This window comes from Ovis aries, chromosome 11 (genome assembly GCF_016772045.2).
Source record: "Ovis aries strain OAR_USU_Benz2616 breed Rambouillet chromosome 11, ARS-UI_Ramb_v3.0, whole genome shotgun sequence".
NCBI classification, from domain to species: Eukaryota; Metazoa; Chordata; class Mammalia; order Artiodactyla; family Bovidae; genus Ovis; species Ovis aries.
In genome coordinates this window covers 61,468,902-61,489,525 of record NC_056064.1, presented here as the reverse complement: position 1 = coordinate 61,489,525, position 20,624 = coordinate 61,468,902, and the positions used below count along the sequence as shown (strand labels likewise).

General features: G+C 51.0%; 1 protein-coding gene across 18 annotated transcripts in view; it reads left to right on the top strand.

The window, feature by feature from the left end:
• CEP112 (centrosomal protein 112) overlaps positions 1-17,492 on the top strand; it is a 313,262-nt gene extending 295,770 nt beyond the window's left edge. For all 18 annotated transcript variants that reach the window (XM_027973978.3, XM_027973977.3, XM_060395895.1 and 15 more), the window contains 3 exons: positions 12,640-12,741; positions 15,976-16,040; positions 17,039-17,492. In XM_027973978.3, coding sequence (XP_027829779.1) covers positions 12,640-12,741; positions 15,976-16,040; positions 17,039-17,042 — 171 coding nt within the window. In that variant the 3' untranslated portion in view covers positions 17,043-17,492. The remainder of the gene's footprint in view (positions 1-12,639; positions 12,742-15,975; positions 16,041-17,038) is intronic.
• The last annotated feature ends 3,132 nt before the right edge of the window (positions 17,493-20,624 follow it).

Sequence of the window (20,624 nt, the reverse complement as noted above, 5' to 3'; positions counted from 1 at the left end):
GGACGAAAGCTGAAAACCAGCTTTGGCTGTGTCCCACCTTACAGAATTGGTGGACAAGGACAGTGATCGAGCATTAGCCTGGGGGATGGAGGATCGTCTCCCAGGAAAGCAAGAAGGCTGCGTTCCTGGCCCTGTCCTGTCAAGGCATACTTCACTGGCAGTTACTAAGCCCTTAATTCATGGAACTGAGGAAGAAAAAGCAGAGATAAAACACAGAGATGGTGAGAGAGGGTGAGTCAGCATGGGCACGAGAGATAAGTGTTTGATGACTATTTATTGTGCTCATCACATTCAGAAAAGAGTGTCAAACAGTCTAAGCCTTCCTTGCAGTTCCTTTTCTGCTGTGGTCCAGCCAGAAAAGATCTCCTTTTCCTGTTGAGGAAGGGCTGTTTTGAGGTAGAAGCAACGGAAACTGTTGTCCAGTGAGTGACAGAGCAGAGGTATTTCAGAGACATTAGATGCACGTCCGTCTACATCAGGAATAAAGGAGAAAGGCTGGTTTTTTTTAATACAGGGGAAAATGCAGAAGTGTGAAAGACCGCTTGAACATGCTTTCCTTGTAAATCACCTTGTGGATTTCTATACAGAATTGGGCTTCCCTGGTGGCTCAGACAGTAAAGAATCCGCCTGCAATGCAGGAGACGGGGTTCAATCCCTGAGTTGGAAAGATCCCCTGGAGGAGGAAATGGCAACCCACTCTAGTACTCTTGCCTGGAGAATCCCATGGACAGAGGAGCCTGACAGGCTACAGTCCCCGGGGGTCAAAAAAGTCAGACATGAGTCAGCAACTAAACAACAATAATAGCAATTTGACGTGTTATGATGCTATTTTAAATGATGTTATTTTTTAAATTTCATTTTCTCAGTTTGTTGCTGGTACTGAAAAAGACAGTTGACTTTTTGCATAGACTTCCTTTATCATATTTAGGGAACTTCCTTCTATTCTTACCAAAAATCTCTTTTCTTTTTAAAATTATAAATGGATGTTTCTTAAATGCCTCCCTTCCATCTTTTGAGATAATTGTATGAATTTTGTCCTTTATTCTAGTAATGCAGTGGGCTTCATAGATTTTCTAATGCTAAATCCATGTTGCATTTCTAGAATAAGCCTCATTTGATCATGAAGACTTTCCTTTTTACCTTTTGCTGGATTTGGGTTCACTAATATTTTGCTTAGAATCTTTACGTCTATGCTTATGAATGACATTATCTTACAGTTTTCTTTTACTGTGATGATCTTATTCGATTTTGGTGTCAAAGTTTGCTGGTCTCATAAGACAAACTGGCGTGTTCCCTCTTTATCTGTTTTCTGGAAGAATCTGTGTAATACTGATAATTATTTCATCCTGAAAATGTTTGGCAGGTTAAGCTATCTGGGCCTAAGGATTTTTTGCTGCCAGATTCTCAGTTATTTGTGGATGTACTTTCCTCAGTGGCCGTGGTATCGGAATTTCTATTTTAACTTCTGCCCAGTGCTCCCTTCTCTGTTCGAGACTATAGTTTTATATATACGCATAAACAGGTGTACTCCTCACCTTCTAACTGTATTTCCTGTGGTCTGTATTGATTGTGCTTATTTTTCTTAATCTACCTTCTTCTTCACTGAGTCTCCCCTTAGCTGTGTCTAACCTGCTGCTCCACTCATTCTCAGTTTTAACTGTTGTATATTCCAGAGCTAGAGTTTCTGCTTCGATCCTTGCTTAGCTTCCTGTTCTGTGCTGGAGCTCAGCACTCTTCCCCTAACTCTGTTGGACGCGTCTACTCTGGCTCTTTTAACGTCCGGGTCTGATGGCCGTCACGAGGATCCGCGTGGTCCTCATTTCGCTGCGTCTGTTTCTCAGCTTCTGGTCACGTGGTCTTGGCTTCTCACAAGCCTATTTTTGATAGTGTGCCAGATATTTCATATAGAACTTGATAGGAATAATTGGAGTCCTAAGATGATGGTCATTTTCTCTGGAGAGAATTTACATTTGCTTCTCGGTAGGCAGGTAGTGCCCTTTCCATCTGAAACAACCGTAGTCCATTTAGGTGGGCCTCCATCTGGGGAGGGATGGTCTGTGTCCAGCTCACTGCCACTCCTAGGGTGCAGCCCAAGGGGCTCCACCCAGAAGCCTGGGTCTTACCGAGCACTCCCCTGCAGTGAGCCCTGGAGGTGGTTTATGTCTCCCTGGCTTCTTGTGAGGCTGTTGAAAGATCTGCTCAGCTTCTCAACCTCTGACGGGCCAACCTAGAATTGGCAGTGGCCCCTGTTCAAATGTCCCCAAAGCCAGACTCCCCGGTTCTCTGCATTTCTCTCCTCTCCGGGTTGGCCCCATAACCCTTCCCTGCCCTCCTGGTTCCCTGATAGCTTGAAGCAGACTTGGTAGAGACTCATTACTAGAAGCGGAAATCCGCCACAGAGCTCCCTTGACTTAGGATGAGGTTGTGTCCTGATGAACCCACTGAAGCTGACAATACAAGCTGAAAATTCATCTAATATTCCAAACCCACTTCTATTAGCCTACAGTCAGGTAAAGTCACCTAACACAAAGCCTAATTTATAACAGTGTTGAATATCTTGTGCAATTTATTGAACACTGCCCTGAAAGTGAAATTCTTTCAGAATGGTTTGTCGGGACGCAAAGGTTATAAGAACGTTGGCTGTTTACCCTCGTGATCACATGACTGACCAGGAGCCACTGACCAGGAGCCGCTGCCCAGCATTGCAGCAAGGTTGTATCACTAGCCCTAGAAAAGACCAAAATCCAAAGTATGGTTTCCACTGAATGTGTATCGCCTTCACTGAAACAGGAAACTGGAAGTCGCTCCATCGTCGGTCGGGGGCCGTCTGCACCTACATTCCTGTGAATCACTCAATCGCATCATTGCTAGTCTCTTCTGTCGACTTGGTTTTCTGATTTGATCTATAGAAATTCGGTTTCACATGAACTCTACTAGTGATCTGTTAAATATGTTGCAAGTGCTTTCTCCTAGTTGCTTACCTTTAATCTCTTGATCCAGCATTTTAATTTTTGAGAACATTATCTTCTGTTTTTTCCTTTATGATTTCTAAGCTTGCTTAGGAAGGTCCTCCCTCCCCCAGGATTATAACATATATTCTCTTTTATTTTTTTCCATTATTACTGAGTTTTGTTTTATGCATTTTGACTCTCTAATCCACCTCAAATTTACTGTCATATACCGTATGGCATGAGGATTATAATAGAATGTTCCCCCAAGGAGAGGCCCATTCTCTCATCTGTGGACCTTGTGAATATATACATCAGAAGAGAGTCTGCCGAGGCAGCTAAGTGAAGAGCCGGTGAGTGTGAAGCTGGGGCGGTATCTCGGATCACGCAGGCAGTGAGCTCAGTCTAAGCACGTGGCTACATCAAGGGCAGAGGCCCCTCTGGCTGGAGGCAGAAGGCAGTGACTAAGGTGGGGCCAGAGAGCTTCAGAGAGGTGCAGGGCCCGAGGGAGGGCCCAGGGGACACCCAGCAGGGCGGGGAGCACCGCTCTGCAGCGAACTGAACTCTGTCCACAGCCTCAAAGAGCGCCTCCAGGTGAGAGTCTGGCCCTCACTTTCTGCCTCACAAGACCAGAGCAGAGGGGCCAGGAGGCCCTCAGCCTTCTGGAACTGGGAGGTGCTGGGCTTGTGCTGTTTCAAGCTGCTACGTTTGTGGTTGTTTGTCACAGCAACCCTAGAACTGGTACAGGGATCTTAATTTATTTCCAAAAATATACCCAGTTATTGGAACCATTTATGGACTGAGATATTTACTGGAAATGCTGCTTTGTCGACAGTGAGATTTTCCATTTGTACGTGAGTCTGCTTGGGACTTTGTATTCTTTCCTGACCATCAGCTTCCTGTGCCAAGATGAGTCACAGGGTATGGTGCTCGGAGGCATGGATTCCGGAGCCCCAGGGCCAGGGTTCAGATCCCAGCTCTGCCACTGCCACGCCTCACAAATCAGCTTACTTTTTTGGTCTAGGTTTCCCCGTCCTGAAAATGGGTTAATAATTAAACCCACCTCATAAAACTGTTGAGAAGCTGTCAGTTGCTACATGTAATCAGCTCGCAACAGCACCGTGCAGAGCCGCTTGTCATCTGTAGGGAACACCTTCTCTCGTCATTGTTTAGGATTGTCTTACTTATCCTTGAGCATCAGTACTTTCATACGAGTCTCACAATACCTTACATGTTCTAAAATCTCACCGAGGGTTGGCTTAGAGTCACTCTTACTGCACTTCACCAATCCGTCTTCGGAGAATTGATGCGTTTGCATCTGTCTGCGTTTCACTGGGCCTCCTTCCGAATCTTCAGTTCACTGGGCCTCCTTCCGAATCTTCAGTGCAGCTGAGCTGTCTTCTCCTGTGGGCAGTGTACCTGTCTTACTGGGTTTATTCCCGAGTGTGTCACAGCAGCTTTGCCTTTGGCGCAGGCATGGACTGCCAGGCGTTCCCTTTATTTTCTCTGAACAGTTGTCCCTGTTTTCAGAGACACCCTGACATTTGTTTGAATATATCCACCCCAGCCAGAGCAGTGTATTATCTATCGCCTCACTCTTTTCCATGGCCGAGACGCAGTCTGCTGCATGTCTGCACCCCATCTTCTCTACCCCGTCGTCTGTCGGTGGACCCTGAGGCTGCTCCCATGTCTCGGCCGCCGTAAACAGTGCCGCTGTGAACACTGGGGTGCGTGTCTTTTCCGAGTATGGTTTTCCCTGGATATATGCCCAGGAGGGGGGTTCAGGGTCATATGGTAGCTCTATTTTCAGTTTGCTGAGGAGCCTCCACTCTCTCCTCCACAGAAGCTGCACGAGTTTACATTCCCACCTGCAGCGCCAGGCTCCCTTCCCGGTGCCTGAGAGCTCCCGCTTTTCCGAGAGAATCTGTGGAGTTTGAACCCATGCCTTCGTTACAACGACCTGTGTGCGTGCTCGTCCTTCCCGCTGGACTGAGATGCCCATGAGGGCAGAGGGTGTAGTGTGGCAGGAATGCACACACGCGTGCACCCACGTGCATGCCGGTACACACACACACATAGGCGTACACGTGTAGTGTGCGTGTGACGCGCGCGGAGCCTCCCCCACGTGGGGCACAGCACCGTCACTCCCTCGGGCCCCACGCGCTGGCGGGCAGCCGGGGGAGCCTCCACGCCTGTCCTGGGCCGAGCGCCAGCCTGTCCTCCGTGGACCAGCAGTGCTGGACCGCGAGCAGGGGGACGAGAGACATTCCAGCAGCAGCAGAGCGGGAGACGCCCTGCCGGCCCGCCTGGGAGGCGCGGCCGTGGGTCTGCCTGGCGGTGTCGGAGGCGCTTGATTCCTTGTCAGCCTCTGAAATCCCAGGAATGCTGCTCCTCAGAAGCTACAGGCTCTTGGGCAGTTTAAGGGTTTTCTTTGCCTTCGTGATTATGAATTATATGGACTCTGAGTACTTAACTACAGACTGAGGGTTTTCCAGGTTGGGGATCGGAGTTATGAGAAGAAAACGGCTGAAATACAAGTTACTGCGGAAACAAGGGCCCCTGGGTGTGGGTAGGAGGTTCCAGACCTAGAGTCGCACTTACTGGGCGCGTTGGACACTGCACACCTGGAGGCCCCAGCTGGTCAGGAGCAAGGCCCAATGTGAGAGCTGTTTACGAATCAAAAATGAAATTTCCTAAATGGGCTCGTCACCAACTTTTATTTTATTGAAATTCAGTGACATCCCTAAGTGTTCTGGGTGCAGGGCCCCATCTGAAGGGGAGGGAGCTGCTGGGCAGACCTTCCCAGGCGGAGGGAGACCCTGGAGAGCCCTGCCGCATGGCCTCTGACACTGCCTCCATCTTTGAGGTTCTGCAGGTTTATCCTCAGTGTTCAAATATCAGAGCTCATCTTCATCCCCTTTCCATGTTGTTTGGATATATGAAATTTAACACAGACCTGAAATATCAATAACCTCAGATATGCAGATGACACCACCCTTATGGCAGAAAGTGAAGAAGAGCTAAAAGCCTCTTGATGAAAGTGAAAGAGGAGAGTGAAAAAGCTGGCTTAAAACTCCACATTCAAAAAACTAAGATCATGGCATCCGGTCCCATCACTTCATGGCAAACAGATGGGGAAACAATGTAAACAGTGACAGACTTTATTTTCTTGGGCTCCAAAATCACTGCAGATGGTGACTGCAGCCATGAAATTAAAAGATGCTTGCTCCTTGGAAGAAAAGCTATGACCAACGTAGACAGCATATTGCAAAGCAGAGACATGACTGCCAACAAAGGTCCATCTAGTCAAAGCTATGATTTTTCCAGTAGTCATGTATGGATGTGAGAGTTAGACCATATTGAAGGCTGAGTGCTGGAGAATTGATGCTTTTGATCTGTGGTGTTAGAGAAGACTCTTGGGAGTTCCTTGGACTGCAAGGAGATCAAACTAGTCAATCCTAAAGGAAATCAGACCTGAATATTCATTGGAAGGACTGATGCTGAAGCTGAAACTCCAATACTTTGGCCACCTGATTCAAAGAACCTACTCATTGGAAAAGACCCTGATGCTGGGAAAGATTGAGGGCAGGCGGAGAAGGGGACAACAGAGGATGAGATGGTTGGATGGCATCACCAACTCAATGGACATGAGTTTGAGCATGCTCCAGGAGTTGGTGATGGACAGGGAAGCCTGGCATGCTGCAGTCCGTAGGATTGCAAAGAGTTGGACATGACTGAGTGACTGAACTGAACTGTTCCTAGAATTAATTACCACCACCCTAAATCCCCAGTAATTTTAGTCACAGTTTTAGTCAATCCTATAACAGATACCAACTCAGAAAATACTGCTTTATTCCCCCACCCATTGCCCTGAAACTGTGGTCACTCCAGTTCCCTGGGTTTCTCCAAGTGGCTCCCTGGGCGTTTTCCTAAGCTCGTTCAACCTCTTGCCTCCTTAGACTCCTGGGCTTCAATTCTGTCAGGTCGGATGTAAATCTTGGTCAAGGCTTAGTGGGCCCATCTTTGTCCTCTGTTTAAGAAGTATTATAGAGGTCACGACACTGGTACAAAGAAGTGACTCCAGCATCTTGTTCCTAGAGGCAGTGCCAGGCGTGGGCTCCCCCTGGGGCTGCAGCCTGGCCCACCCCGCGCGCCCCAGGTGCCCAGAACCAGCTGTGTGCTCCGGGTGCTTCCGGGCCAGTGGTGCAAGGCCAGGTGTGAGGTGTTTCCCAGACGCTCCTCCGACTCCATGTGACATCCCCTCAGACCAGGTGCCCGTGCTTCAAGAGTACCCTGAGAATCCAAAGGGAAGAAAGCTCGTGCTTCGTTCACATGACCTCTGCGGTGAGGGGAGAAAAGAGCAGAGGAGCGAGGGCCTGGAGTCAGCCTCTGCCGCTCATTCGGGAGTGCTCGGGTGGGTGTGCTTCCCTTCATCGGTTGGAGTTCCCAGTGTTTGTTCCCAGTGCTTTAGCGTGAAAACAGAGGCGACCATTGGAATTTCTCTCGTGAAGCCAGTCGGTGGTTTTGGGGAGATCGGGCAAGGCTTGCTGCGAGGGGACCCGTCCTTCCATTGCGGCTCTTCGTCTGTTCGTACCTTGCTCGCGGCGGCAGGAGCCGCAGAGAGCACTCAGCCCTCCGCTTGAGGCCCGTGAACCGGGGCACTTTCTGTGCTCATCTCCGCCAGGCGGGTCCCGGGCGGGCCGCTGGCCGACCACCAGCGAGTGGGCTGCTGGGCACAACGGTCTCTCGTCAATGAAGGCGTGTGGGCAAGGCCGCGACGGTGCCCAGAGAAGAGAGGAGCAGAGGGGCCGCCGAGGCCGCGGCGGGAATTTGTAGCTGACCCCGTCAAGACTGTGTGTGTGTGGTGGTTGTCGTTCCCTCTCTGAAGGAGAGGGAGCCTCTGGTGAAGAAAGCAGGCTGCGAGGGCCGCCCCGAGCCGGCGTCTGGCCCAGAGGCCCAGCGGAACGAGGGTGTCCAGTCTGGCTGAGTCAGCAAGAGAGATGGGGGAGCATTCCCCCTCACTGGGAGCAGGGACGCTAGGTGGGCAAGGAGGCTGGCGACAGCGGTGGCTCGGTCAGGCTGAGCCCCCCGGGCCGCCAGCCAGCGCCGCGTTGTCACCGGGCATCCTCATCCCCGGCTGGACGGCCGAGCCGGCTCGTCATCGGGCACACAGTCCAGGCCCTGGCAGTTTTCACGTAATCCAGTAGAAATAGCTGCTTGAAACTCACACTGGCTTAAACAATGAGAATGTTTTGTTCCGTGTAACTGAGACGCAGTGCTGGCTTCAAGGGAGGCCTAATCCAATTACTCAAGTTATGTGACCAAAAGCCAGGGGCTCGCGCTCCGTTTTGAGGCTGTTTCCTTATCGTTGGCTCCATTCTCGGCGAGTTTTCTTCCTTGTGGTTGCGGGCCGACCGCGAGCAGCTCCTGGCCTGCATTTCCAGGCTCACACCACAGAAGAGGAAGCGCCTGTCCCCGCCGCTCCTGTGTCACAGCCCGCCCTCCATCCTGACCAGACCTCGAACAGTGGGCAATGCCAGGCCGCCCGAACGGGGGTAACGAAGCTGGCCTCTCCCAGGTCCCGAGGTCTGAAGACAGGGCTGAGCTTGGGAGAAAACTCCAGCCGCTTCCACATGCTGGGCCTCAGACCCCAGGTCCCAGCAGCGGGGGAGGGCCCGGCTTGCCAGGGAGCCAGAGGGCCAGGGGCCAGCAGAGCAGGCGTTGCAAAGCCTGTGATATAGCAACAGAAGTCACTGAAATCGAGGAGGTATTATGGAAAGATTTTCCATAGTTGGGAGCAGGGAAAGTGTTGGCATAATGCAGGGTGAAATAGTATCTTTATTCCAAAATCTCAGACTTGTTGCTGCCAGAGTGAAAGTGAAAGTCACTCAGTCGTGTCCAGCTCTTTGCAACCCCATGTTCTATACAGTCCATGGGATTCTCCAGGCCTGAAGCCTGGAGTGGGGAGCCTTTCACGTCTCCAGGGGAATCTTCCCAACCCAGGGATCAAACCCAGGTCTCCTGCATTGCGGGTGGATTCTCTACCAGTGTAGCCACAAGGGAAGGCCAAGAATGCTGGAGTGGGTAGCCTATCCCTTCTCCAGGGGATCTTCCCAACCCAGAGATCAAACCGGGCTCTGCTGCTTTGCAGGTGGATCGTTTACCACAGAGGCAGCAGGGAAGCCCGAGGTCAGTGCTAAATGGTGGGCAAGTACAGGGCAGGGAGGGAACTGCCTGGAAGTCTCAGTCACCACTCGAGTTGCCCAGAGAGATGCTCCTGAGAGCAGCCACCACCAGTCACAAATAAAGCAAGCACACACCTCAGAACTCCATTCAAGGAAGAAAAGACCCTTGCTGTTTGTCTTCACATATAGATGAGATAGCTAAAATGTTCACCATAGTATGTTTTACCTGAAGGACCGAGAAACAGGCAGGACCGTGTGAATCACTGTTGGTCACGTTATCAGCGCACAGCGTTTAGGGTCTTTGTTTCTGATTTTAGAGAGTGATGTTTCTCTGTCACTGAAGTCGAGAGAAACACTGTGCCACGGAGGGCGGAGCAGCCCGCTGCCCCCAGCGCTGGCAGAGGGCTTTCTGCTTTACTCTCCACAGTGAGTTCTCCTCAGACGTCATCTGAATGCGTTTCTAGATCTCAGTACATTTTTAATGCAAACAAAATCTTCCTGCTCTGGATTTGACCTTTGTTGACTTGGTGTGTTTTAAAGAAGATGTGGGCAACAGTTTTGTGAAGAATGCACAGAGCCGTTCGTGGAGAAGCACGTTGGTGAGAATGATGATGAGGAAGACGAGGCACCGCCTTCCTGCTCGACCAGCACACGAGCTCCTCTCCCAGCGCCGTCTTAGGGTCGTGTGGGTTGTGTCTGAGCCAGGAGCAGCACACTCAAGGCTTTTAAAGAGAGTTTAATCAGACTGTTTCTAACAGAAATTCTACTCTCAGGCCTGTCCAAATGGACCAAGCCAAGGCACTGGTTGATCCGATCTGTAAAAACAGAAACTGCAGCCTCTGGGGTTTTTTTTGTTTTTTTTTTTTTGCCACACCACAAGGCAATTCAGGACCTTAGTTCCCCTAGCAGAGATCAGATCCTCAGCAGTGAAGGTCCAGATGCCAAACCACTAGGCCACCAGGGACGCCACCAGAACCCCAGCCTGTCTCGAAAGCCTGAAGGTGGACTGCCCTCGGGCCCCCATTTCCTGTCTCACCTGGCCCAGGTGTGGTGCTGGCCGCAGGCGCCCAGCTGTGTGTCTTCGGGTGAGCTCTGCTTCCTGTGGACCCCAACGCATGTTCAGAGGTCGGCAGAGACGCCTTTTGCGGTTTTCAGTCACTCAGTTGCCTCCGACTCTTTCAGGCCCTGTGGGCTGTAGCCCACCAGGCTCTCCTGTCCATGGGTTTTCCCAGGCAAGAATATTGGAGTGGGCTGCCATGCTCTCCTTGAGGCAAGATGAAATGATAGGTTTGGTCAAAGGTGCTGCAGAAGCAACAGTGAATCACAGCTGCCCCGCTCACTCCCCCACCTCAACATTCGGGAAAATCGCTCCCATGCAGAAACTGGCCATTCAGAAATGAAAATTTCACTGTTTTTAAGAGAAAGGAGTTAGCGTAAGATCCTTGTTAGGTTGAGAGAGAAAGAATATAAGCAAAAATCAGATTAGAGCATAGACCAAATGGGAAATTACCCAAGAAGCAGGGAAAAGGTTCAGACAAATTACAGTTCTTTGAAACAAATAGTTCTTCGTAATGCAAAGCATTTAAAGAACACACTGATATGCCTCTGTTTCTTTCTGAGAGAGAAAGTGGACAGGATCGTTTTTGTACCAGCCAAGCTGTGTTTCACACGGACAGGTTGTGGGCAGACACTGCAAACAAGCAGGGACAGAGAAACTGGAGCAAACGTGAGCAATTTTAAAGGCAGGCAGTCGGGGCTTCCCTGGTGGCTCAGCGGTGGAGAATCTGCTGCCAACACAGGGCGAGGGGACACAGGTTCAATCCCACATCCCACATCCCACAGAGCAGCTAAGCCCGTGGGCCACAACCACTCTAGAGCCCAGGAGCCTCACCTGCCGAGCCCATGTGCCTACAGCCCCTGCTCAGCAGCAAGAAGCCAGTCAGTGAGATGCCCACACACAGCACCTGGAGAGTAGCCCCTGCTTGACCCGACTGGGGACGCCCTCGTGGCAGCACAGGCAGCAACGGATGCACACAGTTGTTCCGTAAAATGAAAAAGAGTGGCAGCTCAAGATTCCAGAGCCAGCACTGAATGAAAAAAAAAAAAAACAGCCAATATAGCGTAGCCTGTGAGGCCCTGCTAAGGTGGCCCCTAAGGTCTGATTTACAGTCATGTGTTTCTCTTGGTGTTTGTCCTTCATTTAAGTCAGTTGACAGATGTTACTATTGGACTTAAGTCCAAGAAGATAAAATGGGAAGAATCAAACATTTCATCAGTGGGGAAGATCATTTTCACCCTTTTTCTCTTCCCTTTGGATATAAATCACAAGATTATAACATACCTCAAAAAATACTTTGCCAAAAATTCTAAAAATTACATTCAAGAGCACTTGCCGTAGGACTTGAGTAGGTAGGAAAATGAACCATTAGAGCACATTTCTTCCTTAATTTAGTCGAGTATAAGAGACTTGGAATTAAAGGCTAGTAGTTTTAACGTGCTCAAGACGTCCATTGACTTGTCTAACTGAACTCAGTTGCACTCACTTTCATAGTCTGGGGCCTGTTTCCAGGTGTGTCCAATGAATCGTCTGTGGGGTGCACTGCAATCCAGCTCTAATACTCAGTTAAGTCCCCACAACACATGCGACAAATTTTCAAATTCCGCAGCATCTCAGACTAGGAGAAAGAAAAGTAAACAGAGCTGGAGAAAGACAGCAGGAAAGACACTCACACTCAGACTCACACACAGACACGCCTCTCCATCCTGCTCAGACACGGGCTCCCAGACTGTCCTCCACATACAACACGCCTCTCCATCCTGCTCAGACACAGGCTCCCAGACTTCCCTCCACCTTCAGTGCCTGTTTGTAGCTTGACGAGCCACCATCTTCTTGACGAGCCCAGTGGCCACCCATTAGCAGAATAAGACCTGGATGTATTCTGGAGGCAGAGGGAAACTCATGAATCAGACACACTCGTGGTGCCGAGGGTGCTCTACTCTGGTCTGCGTGTTCGGGGACACTTGGAGACGTGGCTGTGCAGGTTTTCCTTCCCTTGTTTCTTTGTAATCGTGGCGGTACCAAGCACCCAGGCGCTGAGACAGTGGGGGGAGTGTCTGAGCCGCCTGGCCACACGCTATGGGTCGTCTGCACACACAGTGTAGCGTGACCACCATCCGCTCCCCAAACGAGAAGAGGATGTAGGAACAGCATCGTGTGTGCATCGTGAGAGCAGAGGACGAGTGTTCTCCTTACTTTGTGCTGAAACTGTGCTAGCAAGGATTTTAGGGAAACAAAATGCTGTTGCAGGGACCGCCTCTCACAGACTCTCCAGGACTACTGGGTACCTTTCCAGTTTGTGACTGCGCTTCCCCGTATCGCATGCCAGTTGTCTGGCTTCTGACCTCATGTAACAAACTTACCTTTGTAACGATATTTTTCAGTCATTTCTTAAATTCAAACCAGTCATTTCTGTGGTTTAAAAAAATTGCTGTTCTTTTCACTCTAGATAACGTACATACGACAAGAATATGAAACAAAATTTAAAGGGTTGATGCCGGCATCTCTAAGACAAGAACTTGAAGACACCATCTCCTCCCTAAAGTCACAGGTAATTACTGGAAGTCAGGAATGTCCTGAGGGCTCAGGTGGCATGCATGTTTTAATTAATAAGCTTTCTTCTGAATTGGTGCCAGAAATCAGTGTGGTGTCGTGGAATAACCTGGTACCCAGGATGAAGTGTTTTGTGTTTTGGGGAGGTTTTAGAATTTTTCTGACCATTTTAAGAACTCTCTGCTTGATAAGACTTTCTTGAAAGCATCCTTGAAATTGAAAAGTTCAGTTATGGTTACTTTTATTTACAGTCCACATTCCAATACAGACTCACCCTTTTATTCTTGGTACCAGGCCTGAAATGGAATCAGTTAGCACGTTGCTAACTTCTTATGATGTGAATGTGTGAAGCAGTAAAACACAGGGCTAGGTTAGAAGTGCTTTTATTCTGATGTATTTATATGATTATTAGAGATAAGAAGATGCATTTTAAGATCAAAGCAAGGTAATGACACGGTGTTCAAACAGTTTGGTTAAAGATATCTGCTGAAACGTGTGATTCTTGGTAGTTCACAAAAAATAAAATTGACTTCAGTTTTGATACTAATTCAGTTTTGATACTAAAACTTCCTGGTCTCCCTGGTGGCTCAGCGGTAAAGAATCCCCCTGCCAGTGCAGGAGACTCAGGTTGATCCCTGAATTGGGAAGATCACCTGGAGGAGAAAACAGCAGCCCACTCCAGCATTCTTGCCTGGAGAATCTCATGGACAGAGGAGCCTGGTGGGCTGCAGTCCATGGGCTCGCAAAGACTCGAACATGACTCAGTGGCTGAGTACGAGTGCGAAAAACCTCCTACATAAGTTTTCTCTAAAACACGTTTTATAAATTGCTGTATATATTTTATAGATACATAACTTTTTAGATTTTAGATGGGTACTTCTTAAAAAATCAAATGTTTTAACTCAGTATGAGAAAAGAGTTCACATATTCCCATTTCTAAAACACTTAGAAACTTAAAACATACTTTTTTTCCCTGGAGAAGTTCTGCAAGAGAAAAATTTCTCTGCTTTCTGTGCCAAGAACAGTGCCTGCCACAGAGAAGGTGCCCAATACATATATTTACAAAGAAAACTGATCACCCAGTTTAAGGACACTCACATCGTCTGTCTGCGTGTGAGAGGCGGATGCGTGGCGCATGGCAGCTGTGCCTTTCCGGGTCCCTCAGTAAAAGCCTCTTACCTCAAGATGAGAGGCCCATTCCATCCATCCCTGTGCTGCGGCTGGCTCCCACTTGTGGAGCTAAGGAGTCTGGCCATACTCACGCCACCAACAGAAGAGAGAGGCCCATTCCATCCATCCCTGTGCTGCGGCTGGCTCCCACTTGTGGAGCTAAGGAGTCTGGCCATACTCACGCCACCAACAGAAGAGACATGGCAGGAGAGTGTTAGCCTGGAAGGGGCTGCGCGCACGCTCAGTCTCTCAGGCGTGTCCGACTCTGCGACCCCAGGACTGCAGCCCTCCAGGCTCCTCTGTCCATGGGATTCTCCAGGCAAGAACACTGGAGTGGGTTGCCCTGCCCTCCTCCAGGGGATCTTGCCCACCCAGGGATCAAACCCGCGTCCCTGCCTCCTGCGTTGCAGGCGGATTCTTTGCCCCTGAGGCACCGGGGAAGCCCTTAGCGAGGGCCAGGTCACCTTTACTCACGTGAGGAGCTCTCCTTCAGGCGCGTTCTCCCTGCAGTGCGCAGGAGCCCTTCCTTGGGGCCGGCTGTGTGGGACCTAGCACCTTCAGAGGAGCTGTCGTTTTAGAAAGACAGAAGTCTGATCTCCACCTGCAGAACTTCTGTCACCAGTCATATCATTCACTGTAACAGAAGTGCTTCAGCGCCTAAAACTGGATGTTGGCCCAGAAGGCAAGGGCTGTCGGCCGCATGTGGGCCCCAAGTCAGCAGCTGCACAGCAGAGTCCCAGGCCAGACAGGAGGAAGATTCGGTTTGAAAGCACAGGTGCCCATGTTTGTGAAAATTGTTGGAATTCTGATCGCAAAGCACGGTGGCGGCAGGGAGGTAGACATCCGTGGACCTTGGGAACTGTCCCGGGGCGCGCTGGAGCAACAGGTAAACTTGAGGCCAGGGTGAGGCGTGCACCCCTTGAGACGAGCCCCACACGCTGCTCCTGCAGGCAGGCTTTCTGCTTTGTCAGCTGGCCTCTCCTGCGTAACTGTGGCTCAGGAGCCACCGTCACCATGCTTTCCGTTCAGACCAGGGGCGAGAGTACACTGTTCCAAAGTGATCGGATGCCACTGACTCTGGTTGCCTTCAGCGGCAGTGTCAGTCATCAGAAAATGACCCCTGCGTGGTTGTACACAGTGGCTTTGAGTTTCCACCTGACACAGGTGTCTTTAATCATGCAGTGGCGGAGCCGGAGCTTTGCGCTTCGGGACCCTGCGGCCGCACCCTGCAGGCCTGGGGACAGCTCAGGTCCCCACGCCTCTCGCCCCAGCTCTACTGGCGCGGGCTCTCAGGGCAGGGGCCACGGGAGGTACCGACCCAGAGCTCCGTACTAGGCACCTGCCCCAGCATCGGTCGCTTCGTGACATCTCATGACCTTGGCAAGTGGCTGTCATTCACCCCAGGTCACAGGCCGTGGGAGCCACGCCAGGAACTGAGCCCAGGCTGGCCTTATCCAAGCACCGTGTACAGCAGAGCACCGCCTCTGCAGCCCCAGGGGGTCCCGGCAGGCGGCGGGTTGCTTCCTGCTCACTCGTTCCTTCCGTCAGCAGCTGGGGGTGCCAGCCACGTCTCTGCCCTGAAAAGGAGACGGGGGCACACAGATGTTCCCATGCCACCCACCCCACACAGAAGGGCTCTTGCACAGGCAGCTGCATAAGTGCTAACAGAGAACACAGAACGGGGCAGCTGACCGGCTCGCAGCCAGAGGCGTCGAGGTGGGCCGGAGCCGAGACCCTGAGCCCGGGACTGGGCCGTGGGCAAGAGGCCTGTGTCAAGGCCAGCGATCAGGAGGACACGGGGCAGAAGGCGGTGATGGAGGAGGTGGAGACGAAGCCGCCAGGATGGGCCGGCCCCCTGGTCTCTGCGGCGCGGGCTGTGGACCCACCTCTGCAGCCTCTGTTGGCGTGTGGGGGGCAAGGGGGAAGGGGGGCTTGGATGTGGTCAAACATGGAGCCGCAGCATCAGGTTCCCAGGGGCCTGTGTTTCACCCGGGGGTCAGCGACCCTCCGTGTCGCCAAGGAAACTGCCCGCACCTCCTCTCACCCAGGGCCTCTTTTCCAGGTTAACTTCCTGCAGAAGCGGGCGTCTGTCCTACAGGATGAGCTGACCGCCTACCAAAGCAGAAGGTATGGCTGCCCGCGGGTCTCCTGACCAGTCTGCGTTTCACCTGGGGGTCTCCTGCCTGGGAGCTAGTCTTCATTAAAAGGCACAAACGTACGAGTGTTAGAAAAAGACTAAGTTTTAGTAAAGTGCCTGTACTGGAGGAGCCCTGCCCCTGTCCCAGCGTCATCTTCGTGCTCGATCAGCACTGCCCAACAAGGGTCAGCGGCACCTGACGGGCCTGGGCTGCGGCAGGGTCAGGACACGATGTGCTCTGCAAGCCCAGCTGCAGCTCAAGGAGCAGGTCTCCCTCCTGAGATGGTGGGCTGACGCGGTCCTGGTCGCCCACCGCTTCAGGGCCCACGTCCCCTGCACTCAGCATGGACACAGGAGCTCCCAGCACCAGAGATAAAGGCTCAGTGATGGCACCACGCTGGCCAGGACCCCGGTGTCCCCAGGGCCCCCCCCTCAGGAACGGAGGAGACCGTTCCGGGCAAAGGTTCTCAAGACGTCGCTGACCTGGGTTGCGTTTACCTGCCCCAGCAGCCCTCCCCCTGTTCAGTGAAAAGCTGAGCCGTTTGTCTGGCCCTGAATTAAAAGCAAAAACCCCGGGGACGCTGCCATTCGTGACTCCAGTAAACGACAGCGGCCTACTGTGCCACTCGGGAACGTGTTCAGTGTCTCGCCACAGCCTCTGAGGGGAGAGAATCGGAGAAAGCACACACACACACACACACACACACACACACACGATCAGTGTGCTACCCACGCGAGACTAACGCAGCACTGTCAACCAGCTAGACTTCGATCGTTTTTAGAAAGTGAAAACTTCATGACTGCTGACTTTTCAAAAGCTTCCGTTCCTTGGTATAGAGAGGACTTGATCCTTCTGGGTGTTGATGTTGAAGTTTTGACATCAAGCAGCCCTCCCACCCCACATCCAGCTCCTCCTGAACTAGCGCATATGTGAATTCGGATGGGCCCGGACGCCAAGAAAGCCCTAACTCTGGGTTCTGCCTTTCAGGTGACCGTGTGGAGACCCCCCGGGTCACCCCGGAGAGAGCGGTGGATCCAGCCGTCCCAGCTGCACTGCACATTTCTTCCAGCAGGTTTGAAGATTCGGATATTGTTTCAGTAAACTGTGAGACCAGTGGCATTTTTTTGATACTTAAGTGTAATTAAGATCATAAAAACGTCCATCACTCATACAGCAATGGCTGGTTTTGTGTGTCTGCCTTTTTTTTTTATTTTAACATTCCTTTATTTCCACTTTCCATATTTGTGTGCATTTGAGTGTGTCCTGAGAATTGCTGGTTTGGGAGAAAGATGACTCGTCGCAGTGCCTCATGGATGCCTTTGCATAGAATTTTACCAGTTGCCGCTGCTCCTAATCACGTTTGTAGCATATCAGTATTTTTAACATGTTTGCATTGTCTTCATGTTCATATATTATTAAAATATTATTTTGTACTTATCAATTTTATTTCTACATTTTTATTGCACCTCATATGCTAGACTAAAGATGACATGGTATTTTTTCTCTGGAAAATACTGACCATCTCAAATCGTGCTATGGGGAAAAAATATCTTATGTCAGGTCAAAGATCACATTGATACGTAGCGTGTTTCTTTAGAATAAAAATCGCTGAGTCAACTGACATGAGTCCAAGTCCCTGTCATGTTGGTCTCCAATCTCATCTGGCCTCTAGAGGCCGATTAGGGTACGACTTTCTGTGGCAGCTGTGGTTTTACTGTTACCTGCTTGATCTCTGATTTTATGGCTGTGGTTCAATTATAACCTCAATGGATGCTCCTTACGGAAGCCTCCGAATGTTGAGATGGGTTGGGAGGCTGCTCAGCACCCTGGCAAGTGATGGTGGAATGAGTTTGCCGGGTCCGCCATCCTTGCGGAGCGAATCTGGCATTTTAGTGCCCACCCAGAAGCCAGGAAGCAGCTCTGTACTCGCGGGTCAGCCCCTCCTTGCCAAGGAAATGCTGAACTGCAGTGGATGGCCGCATTCGCTTGGCTGTGGTGCATGCCTCAGGCCCTCTGAGCCGCTCGAAAAATCTGGGCTGTGGGTGAGGCCGGAGTCATCTGGTTTACTGCGAAAGGACAGGGCAGGACGTTTATTTACAGTCTTTCAAATTCTTTTCTCTTTCCCACGCCCATCGTCATCTTCTGCTGCCTGAGGATTATTAATTACCCATTTTGTGCGTGACTGAGACGCGGGGATGATAAGGGAGCAGATTTTACAGCCGCGTCCAAAGCCAGGCCCGGGTCAGCCTGACCGCTGCCGGCTGGCCGCAGGCGGTGAGCGGCCTCCAGCTCTTGCACTGAGCTGTCTCAGCCGGCACCTCGCTGCCTGCAGAGGTTCCCCGGCCCCTCCTCTAGGAACACAAGTCTTTGTGCTCTGGAAGCTCGGGTTTTCCTTGCCTGTAAAATAAATGGTAGCGCCGGCCTAAAGACTGTTTGGGAAAAAGGGAAATTGTGTGGGTGCTGTGACGACGACCTGACAAGGGAAGGCAGTTGGTGCCAGACTGTGACTCAGTGCCTGAAAGGGAGCCATCGTGACGCCATGACTGGTTTTCAGTTCTCCTGTCCGGACCGTGGACAGCGGCCGACGGGCGGCAGGTTTCGTCAGGCAGGATGGTTATTAGCGGCTTGGCGTGAAAGCGCTTTGCCGATGGTGTCGCACGCTCAAGCCCGGCTCCCGCTCGGAGTATTTGTTCTCTGTGAGTAAATATCAGTAGGTGTTTTGGAAAGTTGCCTGCTATTCTTTCTTTTCCTTATTTCAAGGGTTATGAAATTACAAACGTGGGTGGACCTTTGACATTACCCAGATCCTGTTTCGCTCTGGGAGTCAGGGGACTGAGACTCTGGTCAGCTGGGTTCCGTGTGGCCGGAATCAGGTGGCCGACACGGATGCTCCTGTGAACGTTCTCTGACACAGGGAGGGAGGGAAAGACTGCGCTTAGCCCGTTGCAAATTCCTTGCCAAGGGGGCCACTCAGTATTTCCTTGGTTCCTGGGAGAGAAAGTGAGTGCCCAGGAAATAGCTTAGAGACAGTGCGCCTCACTGTAAAGCCGTCTGCGGTGTCCTCCTTCTCTCTGGTGGAAGATCAACTGTTCATCACCAGTACCTGATTCAGCGGCATTTCTGGCAGTTATTAGCGGCTCTGCACCTGAGCCAGGCACCTGTGCCCCTTATACATCAACCGCCGTCGTCAGGGGGCAGGGCTGGCCACACTGAGCAGAGGAAAGTTGTGGGGTCACCGTGTCGTTGGTGAGCACGTCTGTCCAACAAGGGGTCGGCTGGAGAAAGGCTCACATGAGCGCTGGCCTCGGTCATCAGCACATGTCAGGGTTTTGTCTGACCCCCGTCTCCGCATCCCCCGTGGCGAGCCGCTTCAGGGCTCTGACCCCAGGTCTGGCCGCATCCCTGCCCAACAACCAGCTCCCCAGACGGCAGCCACCCAGGGGCACCACAGAGGAAAAAGGGGGTGAGAGGGAGGCAGCGGAGGCAGACGGGCTTGCTGCTTAGCCTGCGCGAGGCTCGCGGGAGAGGGCCGGAGTGGAACCTCGTCCCCGAGCAGCGCGAGGCGGCCGACTCGGCAGGACGCACACACCCGTGCACGGCCTCGTTAAAGGTCCCGGCAGAGAGGGGGCCGTGAGCGGGAGTCGACAATTAGCAGTCTTCTCATTGAAGCACATTCCCATCTGTGGAAGGCAGGGCTGTCCTAGCTTTCTTTCCCAGAGTAAAAAGGAAAGGTAAAAACATCAAAAATGCGGGGGGAAGGTTTCAGAACACAAGGTCATCCTCATCCACAGTTTCCTTAAAAGAACTATCTCCTCTCGGCTTTCATATTTTGTTCAGAAAGGTCGTCTCTTTTAAGCCTTGTCATTAAAGGCGGTTTGCTCTTTAAAGTGGGTTATCAAAGGGTGTAGAAATTGCAAGTTACTGAGACTAAAATGCATGATCAATTTTGAGTCTGCTAACTACCACTCGCTTAGAATGGGCTGTGCTTCCACCCTGGCAGCCCCTTTGATACAGCCAGGAAGAGATACATGGTTGGTCAGTTGAAAGGAGGAAAAGCAGATAATTAGATGAAACTTTTGTTCAACTGCTAAAGTGCCTCTTGGATATGGAGGCTTGATTAGGAAGTAGAAGCATGGGCTGTAATCATATCTGAGAAGTAAAAGTTGAAGATCCCAGATTTTGACCTGTGTTAACATTCTTCACTACAGTTTTAAGAACTGAATCTACCCTCAGATCGTATTATTTCTCTCTCCATGGAGGAAGAAAAAGGCAACTTGAAACATAAGATTGAAGGAATTTTGAAATCTGGATCCTCACCAGTATCTACTGTAGCTGAAGTTCCCTTCTTCTAGACATTTGTTTTAAGCAAGGATTTCCACCAGGCAAATGTTTTAAAGCCAAAGGCCCAAGATGTTCCCTTAGATTCTGTTGTTTTCAGAACTGAACTTAGTCTAGACGTGAGGCTAATAGATACTCTTATACCCTCTTTGGGAGTTTACCGTTTAAGAGAGTCTTATGGAGAACAGCTCGCTGGAAACAAAGACTCTATCATGGAGCAAAACAAGAGGGTTAC